General features: G+C 37.4%; 1 protein-coding gene across 2 annotated transcripts; it reads left to right on the top strand.

Annotated features, from left to right (window-relative positions):
• The first annotated feature begins 169 nt into the window (after positions 1 to 169).
• Positions 170 to 15,981, top strand: LOC146493008 (choline transporter-like protein 4). 2 transcript variants are annotated; one of them, XM_085147472.1, is made up of 22 exons: positions 170 to 410; positions 4,631 to 4,679; positions 4,891 to 4,964; positions 6,244 to 6,322; positions 6,423 to 6,522; positions 6,617 to 6,748; positions 7,206 to 7,266; positions 7,417 to 7,537; positions 8,110 to 8,193; positions 8,886 to 8,998; positions 9,147 to 9,269; positions 11,069 to 11,168; positions 11,369 to 11,461; positions 11,584 to 11,686; positions 12,139 to 12,398; positions 13,351 to 13,445; positions 13,588 to 13,691; positions 13,849 to 13,922; positions 14,080 to 14,150; positions 14,987 to 15,081; positions 15,176 to 15,260; positions 15,358 to 15,981. In XM_085147472.1, the coding sequence occupies exons 1-22, from the start codon at positions 365 to 367 to the stop codon at positions 15,474 to 15,476; spliced, it is 2,181 nt and encodes a 726-aa protein (XP_085003598.1). In that variant the 5' UTR covers positions 170 to 364; the 3' UTR covers positions 15,477 to 15,981. The 2 variants fall into 2 exon arrangements, with proteins under 2 accessions (XP_085003598.1, XP_085003599.1); XM_085147473.1 differs by lacking the exons at positions 13,351 to 13,445; positions 13,588 to 13,691; positions 13,849 to 13,922.
• Positions 15,982 to 16,415: the final 434 nt, after the last annotated feature.

The following is a 16,415-nucleotide window of genomic DNA, read 5'->3' as shown; positions in this document are numbered from 1 at the left end:
TAAAAAAGGGCTAAAAAATAGATTTTTTCTCTTTATGTATTGATTTTAGTGATGCCAAAGTATTACCATAGACCTCTACAATTACACTATGCAGAGCGAGTCCTCTTGTTAATAAACAATCTTTGGTCCACCGCGCAGGTGCGCATCCCTCAGCAGGTGCGCGTGCCGCGTCATTCCCTGGTTACAGCTGCCAGGAAGAAAAAGATTTCTTCAGTCATTAGTTGCAATGTCCGCGCTAACGCGGCGAAGCTCCCTCGGAAAAAGTCGGTTTTAGCTTCTTGTTTATTTAGTTTTAAGCTCGCAGTGTGTAGAAGAAGTTTCGTTTTATGAGTAAAGGAGGAACAGGTGGAGGTCCAGGCGGAACATGGCTAAAAAAACACAAGAAGAGGAAAATCCGAACTCCGAATACGGTGAGCTGACGTCGGCCGTTGGTGTTCTCAGAGGATCTGCTTTCAGCGTTAAAGTAAAAATTTCCAAAGGCAGCTGAGAAAAATCTGAAATGAACGAGTTTAGAGTTAAATACTTTGTGAGAGCTGTGTTCAGTTTTTGTGTCACGCCATTTTTTCTAGAGTTTTAAGTTAAAGTTTCTAACTCTTTTTTTTTTTTTTTTTAAATGACGTGGTTATTAGCATAAATCCACCGTTTCTAGCATGGATTTTTTTTTTAAATGACTGTTAGGTCGTTAAAGTTCAGTGATATCTTAATTATCTTCCTGTTTAACAGTAGGCCGTGTGCCAATAATTAGTCTAATCAAACTGTTTTATTGTTTTACCGATAACCTAGTTTTAAAATGTTGTGACAGTTTTATTACTGACAAATCAGGACACCTCAGAAACCTGACTGTAAGAAAAAAGACAAAGTATCCAATGGGAGAAATAAGAAGGCTAAAATAGTTTTAAATAATTGCATCCTGTCCTTTAAAATTTCTTCCATTATTAATGTCATGCTTAGATTTAATCCCAGTGTCAGCTGAGCATGGCCTTATGGTCAAATGTGTTAACTGTGTAGTGTTGGGGTTAGAAGGATTAGATACTAACTAACTAAATACTTAATTATCTCTCATCTAAATACCAGTTTGTTCTCCCTGATGAGAATCCTCAGTTATTTAGGCTTGAAAGTTGCCTAAATCAATGTTTCATCATGAAAATATGTGCAGTTTATTTCTATAATGATCAGTTAACATTGTTTCATATTAGGGTGAATGTACACATAAGCACTATTGGTCTGCATAGTGTAAAAGCAGGGAGTCTGTGTTGCATTAGTTAACAGATTGTGGCCTTTTGATAAAAACTTGTGATAAAAAAATGGTTAATATTTTTTATCAGAGCTGATGAGTTTCCTTTGGTGGAGAGTGAAAGCTTCCTTTGTGGGTGCCGTTAATATGCATGGAAAACTCTGGAAGACAACATTGCTATGCTATTTTCATGAGGTCTGAACCAACCAGGCGCTCCAACTGTGAAAGAAAACGTTATTATAGTGAACCTATTAGTGTGGGTATTGCACACAAACTCTAAAACTGGAGATGCTTAGATTCTTAAAAGACAAATTCTGTTGCTGCTGATGAAAACGTTTTGGACAGTTCACCTTGTGCAACGGAGTCTGTCTGTAAGTCATGAGTCTGTTGACACTCTGGCAGGTTTGATAAGGCTACAATAAACAAACCTCCCTGGAGGTAAACATACATGGATTGATTGATTTCATGTCTTTCCATATAAGATGTAAAAACCAGGTGACCACAGCATCACTGACAGCTGAACCTCTGTTTTTTTTTTTAAATTTGTGTGTGTGTGTGTGTGTGTGTGTGTGAGAGAGAGAGAGAGAGAGAGAGAGAGTCAATTCAGATGAGTGGTCTAATTATGATTCAGCTTTAAAGCTACTCTTTGTTGCTCTGATTGGCTTCACAAGGAAGTAGAAATCGTTTTCAGGGCTTTGGACACTTCCTGATTCATTAGTGAGAGATTTGTTTGCTCCCTTTTTGGAGCTGTTGCATTTTTGTCTTGGTTAAGAAAGTTTAGACAGTGTTGAGAAAGATGTGCCTTATTGCAAATCACTGGCCACAAAACTTGTTAAGCCTGCCTGGTTCAACAGGTGAACCAGATCTCCACAACCTGTTAATAATAAGCTAATGTAGGAGACAGGAGAATCGCACATAGGCTTTATTTTACATTCTTAACACATTTATAAAATGACTTAGTTAAATAAAATGATTTTGGTGTCAGTTGTCTAATAGTGAGTTGGAGTTTGTAGATTTGTTGCTGTTCTTGGGATCATTGTCCTGTTACATTACACAGCAACACACAGCCAAGCTTTATCTGTCAGACAGGTTTGGCATTTCACTCTACGACATTTGACAATTTTCCCAGTACCCTTAATAATGGGTTTTGACACCTCTAGTATATATCAATAAAAACATGGTTTGATGCTCATTAGAATAGGTTCCTATTTTTTCCAAGGGTAGCTGCACTGACAAAGACAACTCTCATTCCACAGGTCGGATTCGAACCAAGCCGTACAGTATATGGTCGCCTGCTCATCCCAGTGAGCTAAACTGGCTCTTGTTCATGGTTGACTTAACACAGTTGGTATGGGGTGTTTGTGCTGACATGGTTGTGTCTGTCTAAAGGACACTGTCCTAGAACTCTTGTGATTTGTTCACATACAACTTTGCAAACTTAAATCCTGCAGCCATGTTCTTTTGTGGGAGAATAAACTTCTTCTTTCTTTGTCAATATTTTTTCCAAATTGATGTTCTAATAAGAAAACCTTTCTCCGGTTATTGTAGCCATTGGAATGTTTAATCACAAGATATCCAGGAGTCGCATAACATTTGAATATTAAAAAAACAAAACAAAAACAAAACCCCATTGTAAATCAGTCTCTGCCGGCTACAATTAACCGAGCCATAATTTCTTTTTACAGATAAACCGAAGAATTTAGGCAACATCTATGTTTTTCTTTGAGTCTCCTTGTGCCACTTCTATGTTAAGTCATTGCTTTAACTGGTTGCATTGCTGTGGGTTTAAAGGACTGGGTCTGTACTGACATCTGCCTCATTCATCTTAAGACAGGGTCATGCGATAACATTCGTATTCATGGTCATTTGTAATTTTGCAAATTCAAGCTGTAAAATACCAGCCTGTATGAGGTTCAAAGTTTAAAGGTTTAAGGCTTTGCATCAGTTTTTTACGAGGGAAGAACTGAAAAGTTGTGTGTCATCTAAAGGTGCAGACTGTCATTTACTCTAAACACACAACAGTGTCCTAGCAAATGAAATCTGACACTCACAGAAAAACAAACCAGTGAAAAGCCGTCTGTGTTGTCAGCATTTTGTATCTCTGACGTTTCTCTAAGTATTTCTCGAGTGGAGATTTGGAGGACGTTAGTGTAGTCTTTTCAATGAATTGTTTGTTTGACACACCTGATATTTCAATGACTGAACAATACTGAGATGAAAAACCTTCTGATCTTATGTGTTGCAGTAATTGGCATTTTATTAGCCCTTCCTGTTTTGAAGGATTACACTATAATGTACAATTAGCTTTTTGTTATGGCCACTTATTGCCAGCTTTGAATCACATGATTGGCCCTGAAGTTCATACATCCTGTTGTAATATTTGCATCCTTCTCGGAAAGCCTGAGGGACTATGTGCAATGTTGACACACTGTCCTTTCAGCTCTATTCAAATGACTCAGTGGAGACGACTTTTAAATGTTGTAACTTTTAAGCTTCCTTATGCTATTAGTTTTCATAAAGTGAGGAGTGCAGCTTTTTCTTATGATCAAATATGAAGTACACGTGAATTACAAAGCCATAAATCATTTAGTCATTGTATTTAATACCATATGAGGGTGGCTTGTCCTATCGGGTTATTCCTGCTCGACAGGATAATGCAGATTTGACTTTGGTGGATGGATTTTTTTTTTCAGCTGAAAGTCTCTCAAAGAAGTTTCCTGAGTTTCATTGTTTGCAATTAAACTAGTACACTTTGCTTTGTAGAGGCAGGACAGTCTCATTGTTTCAATTCAAATTCTATTAAAAAAACTATGTCGACAAATAATTATCCTGAGAGCTGCTGCTGTCAGTGCTGTGCCTCACTCAGTAATTTTTTTTTTACTGCCTATGGTATGATTAAACATATATTTTCTAACATAAAATATGCATTTTATTTTATATTCAGAGCCGCTTGATTTGTGAGTCCACTGGATTCATTGTTTGTTCCTGCTAACCGTCCCTCTCTCTGTTCCAGGAAACAACAATGACATATTTCTTCCTAGTAATTCAATTCCTGTCATAGTGATTATACAGCAACACATCTATGAACAATCAGCCCATAAAATATGAATGCAAGTCTCTGAAAGTTTTCCTTATTCACTTAGAAGTAATTCATTAACTTTAAACAGAGGATGCCTGTTTTTAAAGTTAAACAAATCTAACTATAAGAAATATTTCAGGAACTGGCTAAATAAAACTCCAGTATAACCAGGTTGAAAGACGGCAATGGTCAAAATATCTTTATCCAAAAAGGCCTGTTTTAATAACTGCACCTTGTCCATTGTTGCACAGTTCTACATTAAATCAGCAGTTCAAGTTGGAAGTTGTTGATTAATGGCGAATGTTTGCCTTTTCCAGGACAACCAGCGCAGTTTGACCCTAATTTCAAAGGACCTGTAAAGAATAGGTAAGTCTGACTCAAAGCTCACTGGATAGGTGGTGAAATTCATACATTTTAACCCCCCTGTCCTCTGTCCAGCTGTGTGTGTGTGTGTGTGTGTGTTTTCTGTTGACCTAGGAAGACACATTTAACAAAATCAAAAACCCATGCAAAGCTTACCCTGTTCACTTTACTTAATACTATCTCACTTTCTTTTTCTTTTCTTTTTTTTACACAGAGGGTGTACAGATATAATCTGCTGTATTCTCTTCCTGCTGGTCATCATCGGCTACATAGTAGTTGGAGTTTTAGGTAAGAGAAACCCAACCCTGCCAGCACAGGCATTATGTGCCCAACTGTGTTTTCATATGTCCTTATGTTTTTCACTTCATACTCACTGCTGCACTTTAACAAACATACTTTTTGATAAGCAAAGTGTGATCAAAAGATCGACATTAGTCATGTGTCCGTCTTTTTCGTATGAAGCTACTATGTAGTTGATATAAAGAACTAGGTAGGGTGGAAGAGCAAGCCTGCCTCTATCCAGCAGGCTATAACAATATGTAACCTGTTAACTGTTTCTCCCTCTTGTCAAACCAGAAGATTCATTTAATGGCAGAGATTTACAGCTCTTGATTTATAAATGCCAAGTAGATTACATGATGTAAAGGATTACACTTGTTCTTTCTTTCAGTTGTTTAGTTTCTATTGTTACTATGAACAGCTATGTTTTTCATATAGTTCCAGTCAGCAGCTTTTTATTGCTCTGTCATCAAACTCATTCCAACACTCAGGGCCATCTGTTATCTAGAGCAAACACAGCGGCTTGATGGGTCATGAAGTGACCTTATTTGTGTGTTCAATGGCTAGTATTTCCCAAATCTATTTCCTCCATTGAGATTATTAAAAGCACTGCACACAAGGGTGGATTTATAGTGGGAGAAATCTGCTCTCCAGGTTTAGCAAAATGTTCCACTGCTTAACATGAAAATCAATGATAACTGAACATTTGCCAGATGTAGCATGGGTCCTAGTTTATGGCTACATGCATTATATAAAAAAATAAAATAAAAAATACATTGATTTAGGTGTGTTTTGTATGCAGCAGCTTAAATATGTGTATTAAAAGAAGCCCCATATGGGAAAACAAACTCAAAAACTGCATCCTGTTGTCCCTTTTGATGCTTGTTTGATTTAAAAATAAATAAATAAATAAATAATAATAATAAAGTAATGCACCAAGTTCTGTGAATTGATACCAAAATGTAGTCATAATATTGCTTCTCATATAAGTACACAATATAAAATTTATTACTGGACTGCTTTTGTCACAATATTAATGTGTTACTGAATTCACACCACAATCTGTTTCCCACCTCAATAAATATTTTAGCAACCATTTTCACATCTCTCCAACCAAAGACCACACTGGTAAAGGCAGCAAATGCTGAGTGTTTGAATTAAAAACACACCCTCGTGTAGTCTGTTCATATGAAATGCAAGCAACAAGATGGATTAGGTCAAACATTTACATGATTGACTTTTAGTTTCTTTCTGAGTATTAATTTGTTCTTTTTTTTCCCTCTGTCAGCTTGGATCTATGGAGATCCAAGAGATGTTCTTTACGCAAGAAACTCAACTGGCTGGTTCTGTGGAGTTGGGCCAAATAAGTAATTTAACCATTGTTTAGAGTCATTTTATTTAAATATAGAAAATATATACACACTTAATAATATAATATGAAATAAAAACTTTATTCATGTCTTTCAGAGACCGACCCAACTTGCTTTACTTTGACATTCTCAAATGTGCAATGTCCGTCAATGTGATGGCAAATGTTCTCAATGGTTTCCAGTGTCCAACCACACAGGTACACACAGCTGCTGCAGTTTGCTGTTCCTGTTCAAACTCTTTACTTTCCTCTCTGTGCTGCATAAATATTCCTATTTTTTCATTACCCATAGGTGTGTGTGAAAGAATGTCCCTCTAACTTCTGGGCCGTGAACATACAGTCGTACCTTCCAGGTGAAAATCCTGCAAAGGTTTTCAATCCAAATTACTGCGTGCCATCTCTTAACCTCAACAATGCTAACTTGGTAAGCTACAAACGGTGTTTAAAAGAAAGTATTCTTGTCACGCTACTGGGCTGGCGGCATAAACAGCCAACTTTGTGAAGATCATAACTCGAGAACAGGGAAACTTGAGACTTTCAATTTGATTTTCAAATCTCAGTAAAGTTTGAATATTAGTGACCTCGCTGCTTAAAGTCAAGGTCAGAGGTCATGTTTTTTGTACAATATCCTAGGAAATCAGATCTATTAAAAATCTTGGACGAGTTCAAATCTCGGTGACCTTGACCTCAAAGTCAGTGTCAGAAAATCTTAAAATAACTTGCATTAACTCATAGAAGATGTTGCGTAGAGGTTTAAGATTTATACCATAGCTGCAGTCTAGGAGGCAGGGCTAGCACTGGTGGCTGTCTCTATTTTTATGTATTCTATGTATGCAGTATTTATTTTTGGCCAAAACTTGATTGGTAAACATGTTTTTCAGAGTGTTAGTGAGATTGTACAAAAGGAGCGGTGTCCTTTCATGCTCATACCTACAACCCCTGGTCAGTAACAAATTCACATTACTGCTTTCATTTAAATTTCCTTTGAATGTTCAATACACATTACAGTACCTTATGTATAGAGATCTAAAAAACATTCTAACTCCATATTTATGGCTAATTTTATTTTCCTTTTTTGTTCTGTGTGGTTAGTGCTGGGGAGATGTTTTCCTGATATCACAGCCTTGGGGAACATACCTTCAGACTTTGCGAATGTTCCAGGCTTGCCCGCCTCAGTGAATGACACTGTTGCCCTCATCAAAAATGGCACTGGGTAAGAGACATTATCAAGATGACTATGAATCTAAATGAACCCACAGACTTTAATAATCTTGTGTCTTTTTCCTCCTTATCAACAGCACAGGGTTGGTGGTTTTGTGAGTCTCTGTTGAGCCGTAGCGTAGCAGCTAGTTCTAGTTGCTCTTGTTGCTGCGTTTAACTCACTTATACACAGCGGCCTTAGATTTCATGTGACACACTGTCTTGGGATTTGCAGCCCTAAAGCATTAATGAGTAGTTGTCTTACACTCTCTGTCTGCCTATGCTGAATATCTTGGTTTATTTCTGGTTTCTATGACTTCCTAGCTTTATTAGTGTCACATTAGACATGTAGAACATGATTATATAAAAATGGTCACTGTTGGCTGCATGATGATCTTTTCACCCACCTTTTAATTACCCCCATACCACTTTTAGAAATGGGTTTTAAATGCTGTTGTTCGTTGGTTTGTTTTTTTTTTGTTTTTTTTTTTTCATTTGTATTATTTGTTTTATCTGATGATGACTTTTTACTATTTAAAAGCAAAAGTGCCACCATCACATCTTGTCCTGTTTTGTCTTCGTTAGGGGCATTATCAACAGCTTTAACGCTAAGGACATCGCCACCCGAATCTTTGCAGATTTTGCGTCGTCATGGCCGTGGATCATCCTGTGAGTTTCCCTGCTGAACCAGCATTGCACACTGCCACCTGCTGATGTACAGATAGAAGTCAGATTTTGTAATGAAGTTTTGATGATATCGAATAAGCCATAACACAAAGTAGTAGTGTCAACTTAATATCTGAAATGCTGTATCAGGTGCTCTATCTTAATAAGAACAGAATACAATCACTGGCATTTATTCTGTTTAACATAAAAATATATGAGTACTGTATATTAATATACTTGTCAGTGAGTTCAGATGATCTGTTTGCTATCAAAAAGGTACCAAGTTATTGTTTAAAGCATGTGGTTATCAGCATACACTTACATCCTCTTCACGGGGAACACCTGCACAGTGTAATTCAATTCAATAAGAAACGTGACATGAATTCTGCTTTTACATAATCTATGCATTTTCTTTTTGTCATGTAGGTTAATGATTTCAGTGTATTGCAAATACACTACTGCCCTCACAATTGCTTCAGGAGCAAATATAAAATATTACCTTATTGACAGTGTCAGCAAAAAAGTAAATGGTACCAGTAGAAGTTGTGGCAAAGGCTTTGTATGAGATTACATTAAGTTGGATATGTGTTCTTAATATAGTTTACATCTTTCTCACGGCTTTCTTTTTACCTTAAAATCGTTGCTTTAATTTCTTATAAATGTCCTAACTGTCCCTCCATCCTGTCCTGTCTCAGTGGTTTGGTGATAGCCATGCTTGTCAGTCTGTTGTTCCTGTTGCTGTTGAGGTTTACCGCTCCAGTCATGGTGTGGGTCCTCATCTTTGGAGTGTTGGCCGCTGGAGCTTATGGTAAATACTCACCTGGAATAGTTTTTAAATCAGGCACACAGAGGTGCAGTGATGTCTGGACATAAAGAGGACCTAGTTATTTTATCTCTTGAAATACAAAGTTAAGTTAAAAAAACAAAATGATTTTTTTCTTTTTTTCTCTTTTCAGGAATATGGCACTGCGCCTGGGAATATAAAAACTACAAACAAAACTCTGCTACCATCACTACAATTGGATTCACCACAAATTTCCAGAGTTATCTAGAAGTCCAAGAGACTTGGCTGGCATTCTGTGAGTGTCATTAAAATGCTATTTAGTTCTAACCTTTGCTGTGCTGTTCAAATGTCACCAAATATTTCTCAGTCTTGTCTTTATAATGTACTCAGAGGTTGAGAGCGAGCGAGCTGTGTGTGCATTAATAAGGTAATTGGGTCAAGTGTTGGATATAAAAGTAATTAAATTAATCTAGAACTGGACATTATGCATTTACACTAGAAAGTGCTTTTCTTTATATGGCCATTTTGACAGAGTTTATGCACAACAGCTATTCTGTGGTATTTTACAAATAACAGTACAGAGGAAAAGAGAGGTATAAAATCTAAATAAGGACATTATTGGCACATTGTGTGTACTGAAATCAGTATATCTAAAAACAAATGCAAGAAAACCACTGTTGGCATGCAGGAATTGCATGTCATGTTTACAGCACCTCTTGAATAATGACATTGTAAAACAGATTCAGTAACACAAATATCCTTTATTTTGGGGGTTATAGTTTTCTTTCTTTTACACTGACATGGCATAGGTAGCTTAATGTTGATTGTTAATCTAGTCCTGTGCATACATATATTTTTGAAATAAAAGTAGGCAAAAAGTTAAAGTGGTAAATATGATTCTTAAGATTATACATGCCAACCCTCCCGATTTTTCCGGGAGAATCCCGAATTTCAGTGCCCCTCCTGAAAATCTCCCAGAGCGACCATTCTCCCGAATTTCTCCCGATTTTCCACCGGTCAACAAAATTCAAAAACCATATCCCAGATTGGCCCAGCCAATTCCAGTTTCCAACAATGGCTACTATTACCGCAGCTACTTAGTTTTAATATTACTCTTATTACTCTTTCTGGGTCACAAAATAAACTTTTAACATATTTTCAGGCGACAATGTAGCTGTGTAAACTTCAAATATCTGATCCAGGGAGAACAGCGGACTCCCGGCACATTGTTTTCAAACCACCGCGGTCTCAGGTTAAACATGATATATAAGTCACTTAACTTAAAAATGTTATTGTTTGGTCTGTGTCAGTGTTTTATTTGTTCGTGAGTAAATCGGTTTGGCTGAAATTAAAGTTATTAGATTAGATTAGATAACACTTGATCCCTGGGGAGGGTTCTTCCCGGGTTTTCACAAAGCTGAATAAACGTCAAACAGAAAACTGATTAAACAGAAGTGTGAGATGGTCAAAAATTTACGCCAGCGTCCGGTTATATTTTAGACAGCAAGGAGCAGACGGTGACGTAATTCTGAAGGCTAGACCGTCCAATTTCACAGTCGCTCATTTCTGGTCTACCTGGCTGTCGGAGGACCCGGCCCACTTAGATTGCGAAGGCCGGGTCCTCAGGTGGACACAGCCTCTGAATTTGGACACCCCTGTTATATATATATATATATATATATGTATATGTATCACCCCCCCCCCCCCCCCCCCAACAGCCCTTTTGAATGTCTCCCTAATTCTCAGGTCTCAAGGTTGGCAAGTATGGTTAAGATTAATCATTTAAAAGATGAATTCTTTTGTGTGTCTGGGCCAAAGGCCACAGTTTATTCGGCAGTAGTTACACACAGTAAAATATACAAAACAAGTATACACACATACACATGCATGAGTAAGATACATAGGTATATAAAAGTTCAAAGCTAGGCATGTTAAAAGATCAGAATAAATAAAGTACATTACAAGTAAAGTAAAGCGCTGCTAAAACAGGGAGAACACATGTGGGTTAATATATCTGTGTGTATGATTGTGGTGTGTAGCAGTTGGGTGTGGGCTTGTGTTCCTTTTTGTGACTCTCGTTATTCTGCTCCTCAGTGATAATTTTATGCATAGTTGAGGGGATCCTTCTGCTGACCCTCATCTTCTTACGCACAAGAATCCTCATTGCCATCGCCCTCATCCAGGAGTCCAGCAAGTAGGTTAAACAAAATGAAAAATCATCCACAGGACTGACTCGCTTTTAACAAATGTGATGTGAATAATTCAATTCTTAATCTTAAAAGGGACTCTATTAGTTTTACTTATCACAATAAAAGTAACAGTGCGTTTTTATCTTATTGTGAAAATGTCACAAAACCTTGGCATGACCTCATGATGTGTGTTGATATTCTGCAGAGCAATCAGCTACATGATGTCCACTCTGCTGTACCCTGTGGTCACCTTTGTTCTCCTGGTGGTGTGTGTGGCTTACTGGGGGGCTACTGCTTTGTATCCATTATTGTTATGTTTGCATGTGTGTACATGTTATTCTCAGGCTACACTATGGTCTGTAATATATAGATGATATTTGATAAACGCTTTCAGTTCTTTTCTTAAACAAATGGATGCAGATATTTGGCTACTTCAGGAAGTCCCACCTACAAAGTGGTGGCTCTGAACTCCACCATGAACGGCTGTAGTAGTATCGATGGCACCAAGAACTGTGACCCTCTGGTGAGCCTACTGGGGATAAATTTTCAAAACATTTTTTTTCCTTGACTTGTCTAGGAGATAATTAACTGTAATTCAATTCAGGGTCACCTGATCCAGCCCTAACTATAATTTTCATAATAAAAAAAAAATCAAAACTTTCAGCCTTATCTTAAAAATAGAGAGGTATGTTTTGTGAATTCAAACTGGGACCTGGCTCCATAGCAAAGGGACTTGATAGCTGAAGTTCTACCTCACGGACTTGGAGCAAAGTGTTGTGATATGATGATTGATGGAGTCTTGTCATTCAGGATTAAAGAGGATTTAAAATGATTGTTTATTGTTTAAATGGTTAATAATTGGTTTACTGGTTTTGTTTTTTTGTTTTGTTTTTTTGTTTTTCTTGTAGCCTTTTGGCAAATACATGCACAACCATTTCATACGCCATCACTGCTACTTTCTTGTTCTCCTCGCAGAACTTCAACTCATCGGATTACCCAAACTGCCCCTCAGCCAGCTGCATCTTCATCAACTACAATAGCACGGACACCTTCCGGAAGAACCTCCAGTACCTGCACATCTACAATGTGGTGGCTTTTCTCTGGTGTGTCAACTTTGTCATTGCTCTTGGACAGTGCACGCTGGCTGGAGCTTTCGCCTCCTACTACTGGGCTTTCGAAAAACCGGCTGACATCCCCATGTTCCCTCTCTTTGGAGGTTTTATACGCTCACTCAGGTAGGTTAATGAGCAACTACCACATCCTGCAACAATGAATGAGCAATAAGTAAATGACCCAGAGGTGCCATTTTCAGACCCAATTCTTTTTATATGATTACAGTATGTTTCAGATAACACACACAAAAGCCTAATATTTTCATAATTTATAATTGGGGGTCTGAAGAAATATTAGAAACGTTGATTATTTTTCCACTAAGCTGCCACGGATGACTGTGAACGTAACTTTGTTTTATGTTCTGTACCTTGTCAAACGTTTTTACCTATAGGTCAGTCTTCAAGTAGAGGGTGATTCTTAGTACAGGCCGACCGCAGCAATTAAACCAGCCACATCTCTATTTTTTTATTTTAACTTTGATTTATAAATTGTCTGCTGTACACAGCTAATCTAATATTTCCTGACATGATGTCCCACATAAGTTTTGTTCTTCTTAAAAAAAAGAACTGCATTATCAATGCTGCTATTTCATCATTCATTTTTCAGCACGTTGCATTCAGTAGACAGTAGACACATGTCAGTATAAAAGATGGACATGCCAACATAATGCCAGCCACTGATTTTTCATGTCCTGTTTTGAAGCCTTGACTTGAGCGCTGTAATCTTAGTGTTTTGAAACCAGATGTCATGAGGCTGATCAGACTGAGGGACACCCCATTCATTGCTAAACATTGGCCATATCCTAAGTAATACTCCTTCCTGACTCTAAAAATGATCCCAATTTACAAAATGGACTTGATGTTGTATTTACGAAACTAACAACTGGACCTAAAATCTTACCACAGAGCGAAGGAGCTAAAGAAGATTTTTACATATGTCTTTGTAAAAACAGAAGTGTCTGTTTAATTGTCGTCGCCAGTTTTCGGCAGTTCAGTATTAGTTTAGTTTTTACACCTGGAATCTACATATATCTTTTAAACTGGCTAAGAATACAACATGTAATGATTTTTCAAGGTACCATTTGGGCTCCTTGGCATTTGGTGCTTTGATCCTGACCCTGGTTCAGATCATGAGGTTGATCCTGGAGTACATTGACCAGAAAACAAGAGGTAAGACTGATAATATTCTCAGATGTCACTGCCACAGGAATAACTGAGGATACGAGTAAAAGTATATTTTGAAATAACTGGGTGGTCAAAGATGTTTATATACTAAGACACTAAGAATTTTTCCCTGACTTGTCGTCTCCAGGGTCGCAGAACAGTTGTGTGCGTTTTATAATCTGCTGCCTGAAGTGCTGCTTGTGGTGTCTGGAGAAGTTTATCAAGTTCATCAACAGGAACGCTTACATCATGGTGAGAGGACATCATGTGAAAAACAACCTTTGATATTAACTATAAGTGTTTCTTTTCCTACTCTAAACATGATCAAATTTGTTTTACTATCTTTACATAATTTATCCAGTATTTCACTGGAGTCTGAAAATCCCTCTGTTTTTTGTTTTTTTGTCAGATTGCCATTTATGGGAAAAACTTCTGTGTCTCAGCCAAAAAGGCTTTTCAGCTGCTCATGAGAAATGTGATAAGGTTTGTGTTGTAGTTATTTCCACAGTAAAGGGTCTGTGCTTAGTACTGCATGCTTATAGTTCCTGTAATGCTTGTACAGAACATGAATGTATTTGCACGTGTTTGAGAGACTGAGTGATTTAGTGTCGTGTTTCTCCGTCCTGCCCTGTGCTCTCAGGGTCGTGGTGCTCGATAAAGTCACAGACCTGCTGCTGTTCTTTGGGAAGCTGATGGTGGTTGGAGGTGTAGGTAAGGACGACATCGATTCATCTAGCAAATCTGTCACTGCGGGGTTTTTTGTAAAAATACTCTGTAGCAGGTTTTATGTTATTATAGAATATTTTCAATTAAATTTGTGGATTGATTTTTAATCTGTTGGGGAGATGTGTTCCAATTTATATTTATAAAGGAACTAGACGAGTCTGGCCTGGTCCAAACTCGTCTGCCTTTTAAGCTGTTAAATTGTCAACAAGTTGATAAATGGTCTTTGTGCTGTGTGGTGGTGAGTGTAGTGGAAGCATCAGAGAAAACTGCTCAAAACAGCTGCAAGCTACATCCGCAAACATGGTGGAGAGGCAAATTTATGAGATTAAAAAACAAATCAGCCATGCTGTGCATAGAGCTGGTAAAGAGTGCACAAGGCAGAAACACTGCCAGTGTGTTTGGAAGCTCTGCCAGGGACGAAATGTCACAAACACGCACATGATGTGCACCCAGGGTGAGACGGGAACGCCCTGTGGGTTGATCACTGTGACTGACTCTGAGACACTCTCATTTAAATCACCAGTCATCTGTCATTGGAGTAAGATGATTGAACTTTGAAGTTAAATAAGTGGAAACTGGAAAAGTACAGGAAGTTCAAACAATCAATTTAAAGAAAAAAAAAGTACAACTAAAATATATACAAAGCTGCAATAGTTTACATTCAATCATTAAAAAAAAGTGATAAATGTTAAATTAAAAAGTACAATAGAAACACTGAAAATGATGAAAGCATCTCAGCAGTATTTGGTCACTGCTGATTAAACTCTAATATCTTAGTTTATCTGAAAGAATAGGTTCTGAAGTCTGAATCTCCTCTCCAGGTGTTTTGTCCTTCTTTTTCTTCTCTGGACGAATTAAGCTGCCGGGCTCCAGCTTCCGTTCCGAAAACCTCAACTACTACTGGATGCCAATAATTGTGAGCTAATCTTTTTTTTTTTTTAGGATAGTTGTCCTTGTTTCCATTTTTCAGGGATTTGTCGTTGATTTATTTTTTTCCTTTGTTTCTGTAGACGGTGGCGTTGGGTAGCTACCTCATAGCACACGGATTTTTCAGCGTGTATAACATGTGTGTGGACACACTCTTCCTCTGCTTCTGTGAGTAAATACAGTTTACTGAATAATGTTTGATCACATTATTTCCACATAAGCGAGCAGCGCATTGCTCACACTCATCTTCCTGTCTCACCCACAGTGGAAGACCTGGAGCGTAATGATGGATCTGCAGAGAGGCCGTACTTCATGTCTAAAGGCCTCATGAAAATCCTCAATAAATCCAACAAGATTCAAAAAAAGCAGAAAGCTAAGGACTGAAGATATTTGTTGGGGTTTTCTGCATATGTATATGAAACCACACAAAACTGTCACACACATTCAGGATGTCTTTCTTTGTATCTCTTTACTTTTAGATATCATTAGCTAGGTTTAACAAAATTACTCTGCAATTTAGCACTTTTTAATAGCTTGCTTTTTGTTTTAACATTTATATTTAGTATTAATGACTGTACATATAAAGGACCGAGAGATTCCAAGTAATGCAAATCTATTAATCTCTTCATTTGTTTCTCATAAGCACTTTCTGTAAGGTGATCTTTCTGTTGTTTTAGCAGCATTTAATCCTCCTGCTGGTTGATTTGTTGTTACAGTTTTGAATGTCAGTTGAAAGTTAAGACTCGATATACAACTTGAATTCTAGAGAAACATTTAAGGTAATTTCTAAAAATGCTCTTATATATTTTGAGATTCGTAAAGTTTTTATACATTTTTATGTTCACAATATTGTTAATTAATTGTAAAAGAATAAAGTTGTAAATATGAACATCTGCCTCCAGCAGCTTCTGTGTGGATTCTCATCCTTTTAGAGCCATTTTTTCCTACCTTCAGTTTCAGAGTTCAGTTTCATATTTACTACCAGAATCACCTTTTTTACTTTCACAAGTAAAATATTACGGTATTCGCTATAATGGTGACTTGATAGTCCTATTTTATTAGAACTTCATTAGGATTTTTGGGTAAAACCCATCTCACATTGGCCTTGTATAGTGCACTCTGCAGCATTGTACTGCATGAATTGTAGATTGGGGTTTCTAGTCATTTTAAAGCTTTTTCAACATATCTGAGACGAGACCAGTTTAAAACTGACTGATAAATCTGCCCCATTTCACAATAGGAAGAGATATTGATTTATTCACTGATCTGATTTTGGAAAGTGCCTTGTATATTTTAGTCCGTAGTTTGGGGGTTTTGAGATTA

This window comes from Neolamprologus multifasciatus, chromosome 22, assembly GCF_963576455.1.
Source record: "Neolamprologus multifasciatus chromosome 22, fNeoMul1.2, whole genome shotgun sequence".
Classification (NCBI taxonomy): Eukaryota; Metazoa; Chordata; class Actinopteri; order Cichliformes; family Cichlidae; genus Neolamprologus; species Neolamprologus multifasciatus.
This window is presented reverse-complemented; position numbering and strand designations above follow the sequence as displayed.

Bases quoted from the DNA above. Each gene is read 5' to 3' on its own strand.
- LOC146493008 (XM_085147472.1), top strand. From the start codon at position 365: ATGGCTAAAAAAACACAAGAAGAGGAAAATCCGAACTCCGAATACG. The intron at 6,523-6,616 runs GTACACACAGCT...CATTACCCATAG, and splicing joins TCCAGTGTCCAACCACACAG to GTGTGTGTGAAAGAATGTCC. The intron at 15,082-15,175 runs GTGAGCTAATCT...TTGTTTCTGTAG, and splicing joins ACTACTGGATGCCAATAATT to ACGGTGGCGTTGGGTAGCTA.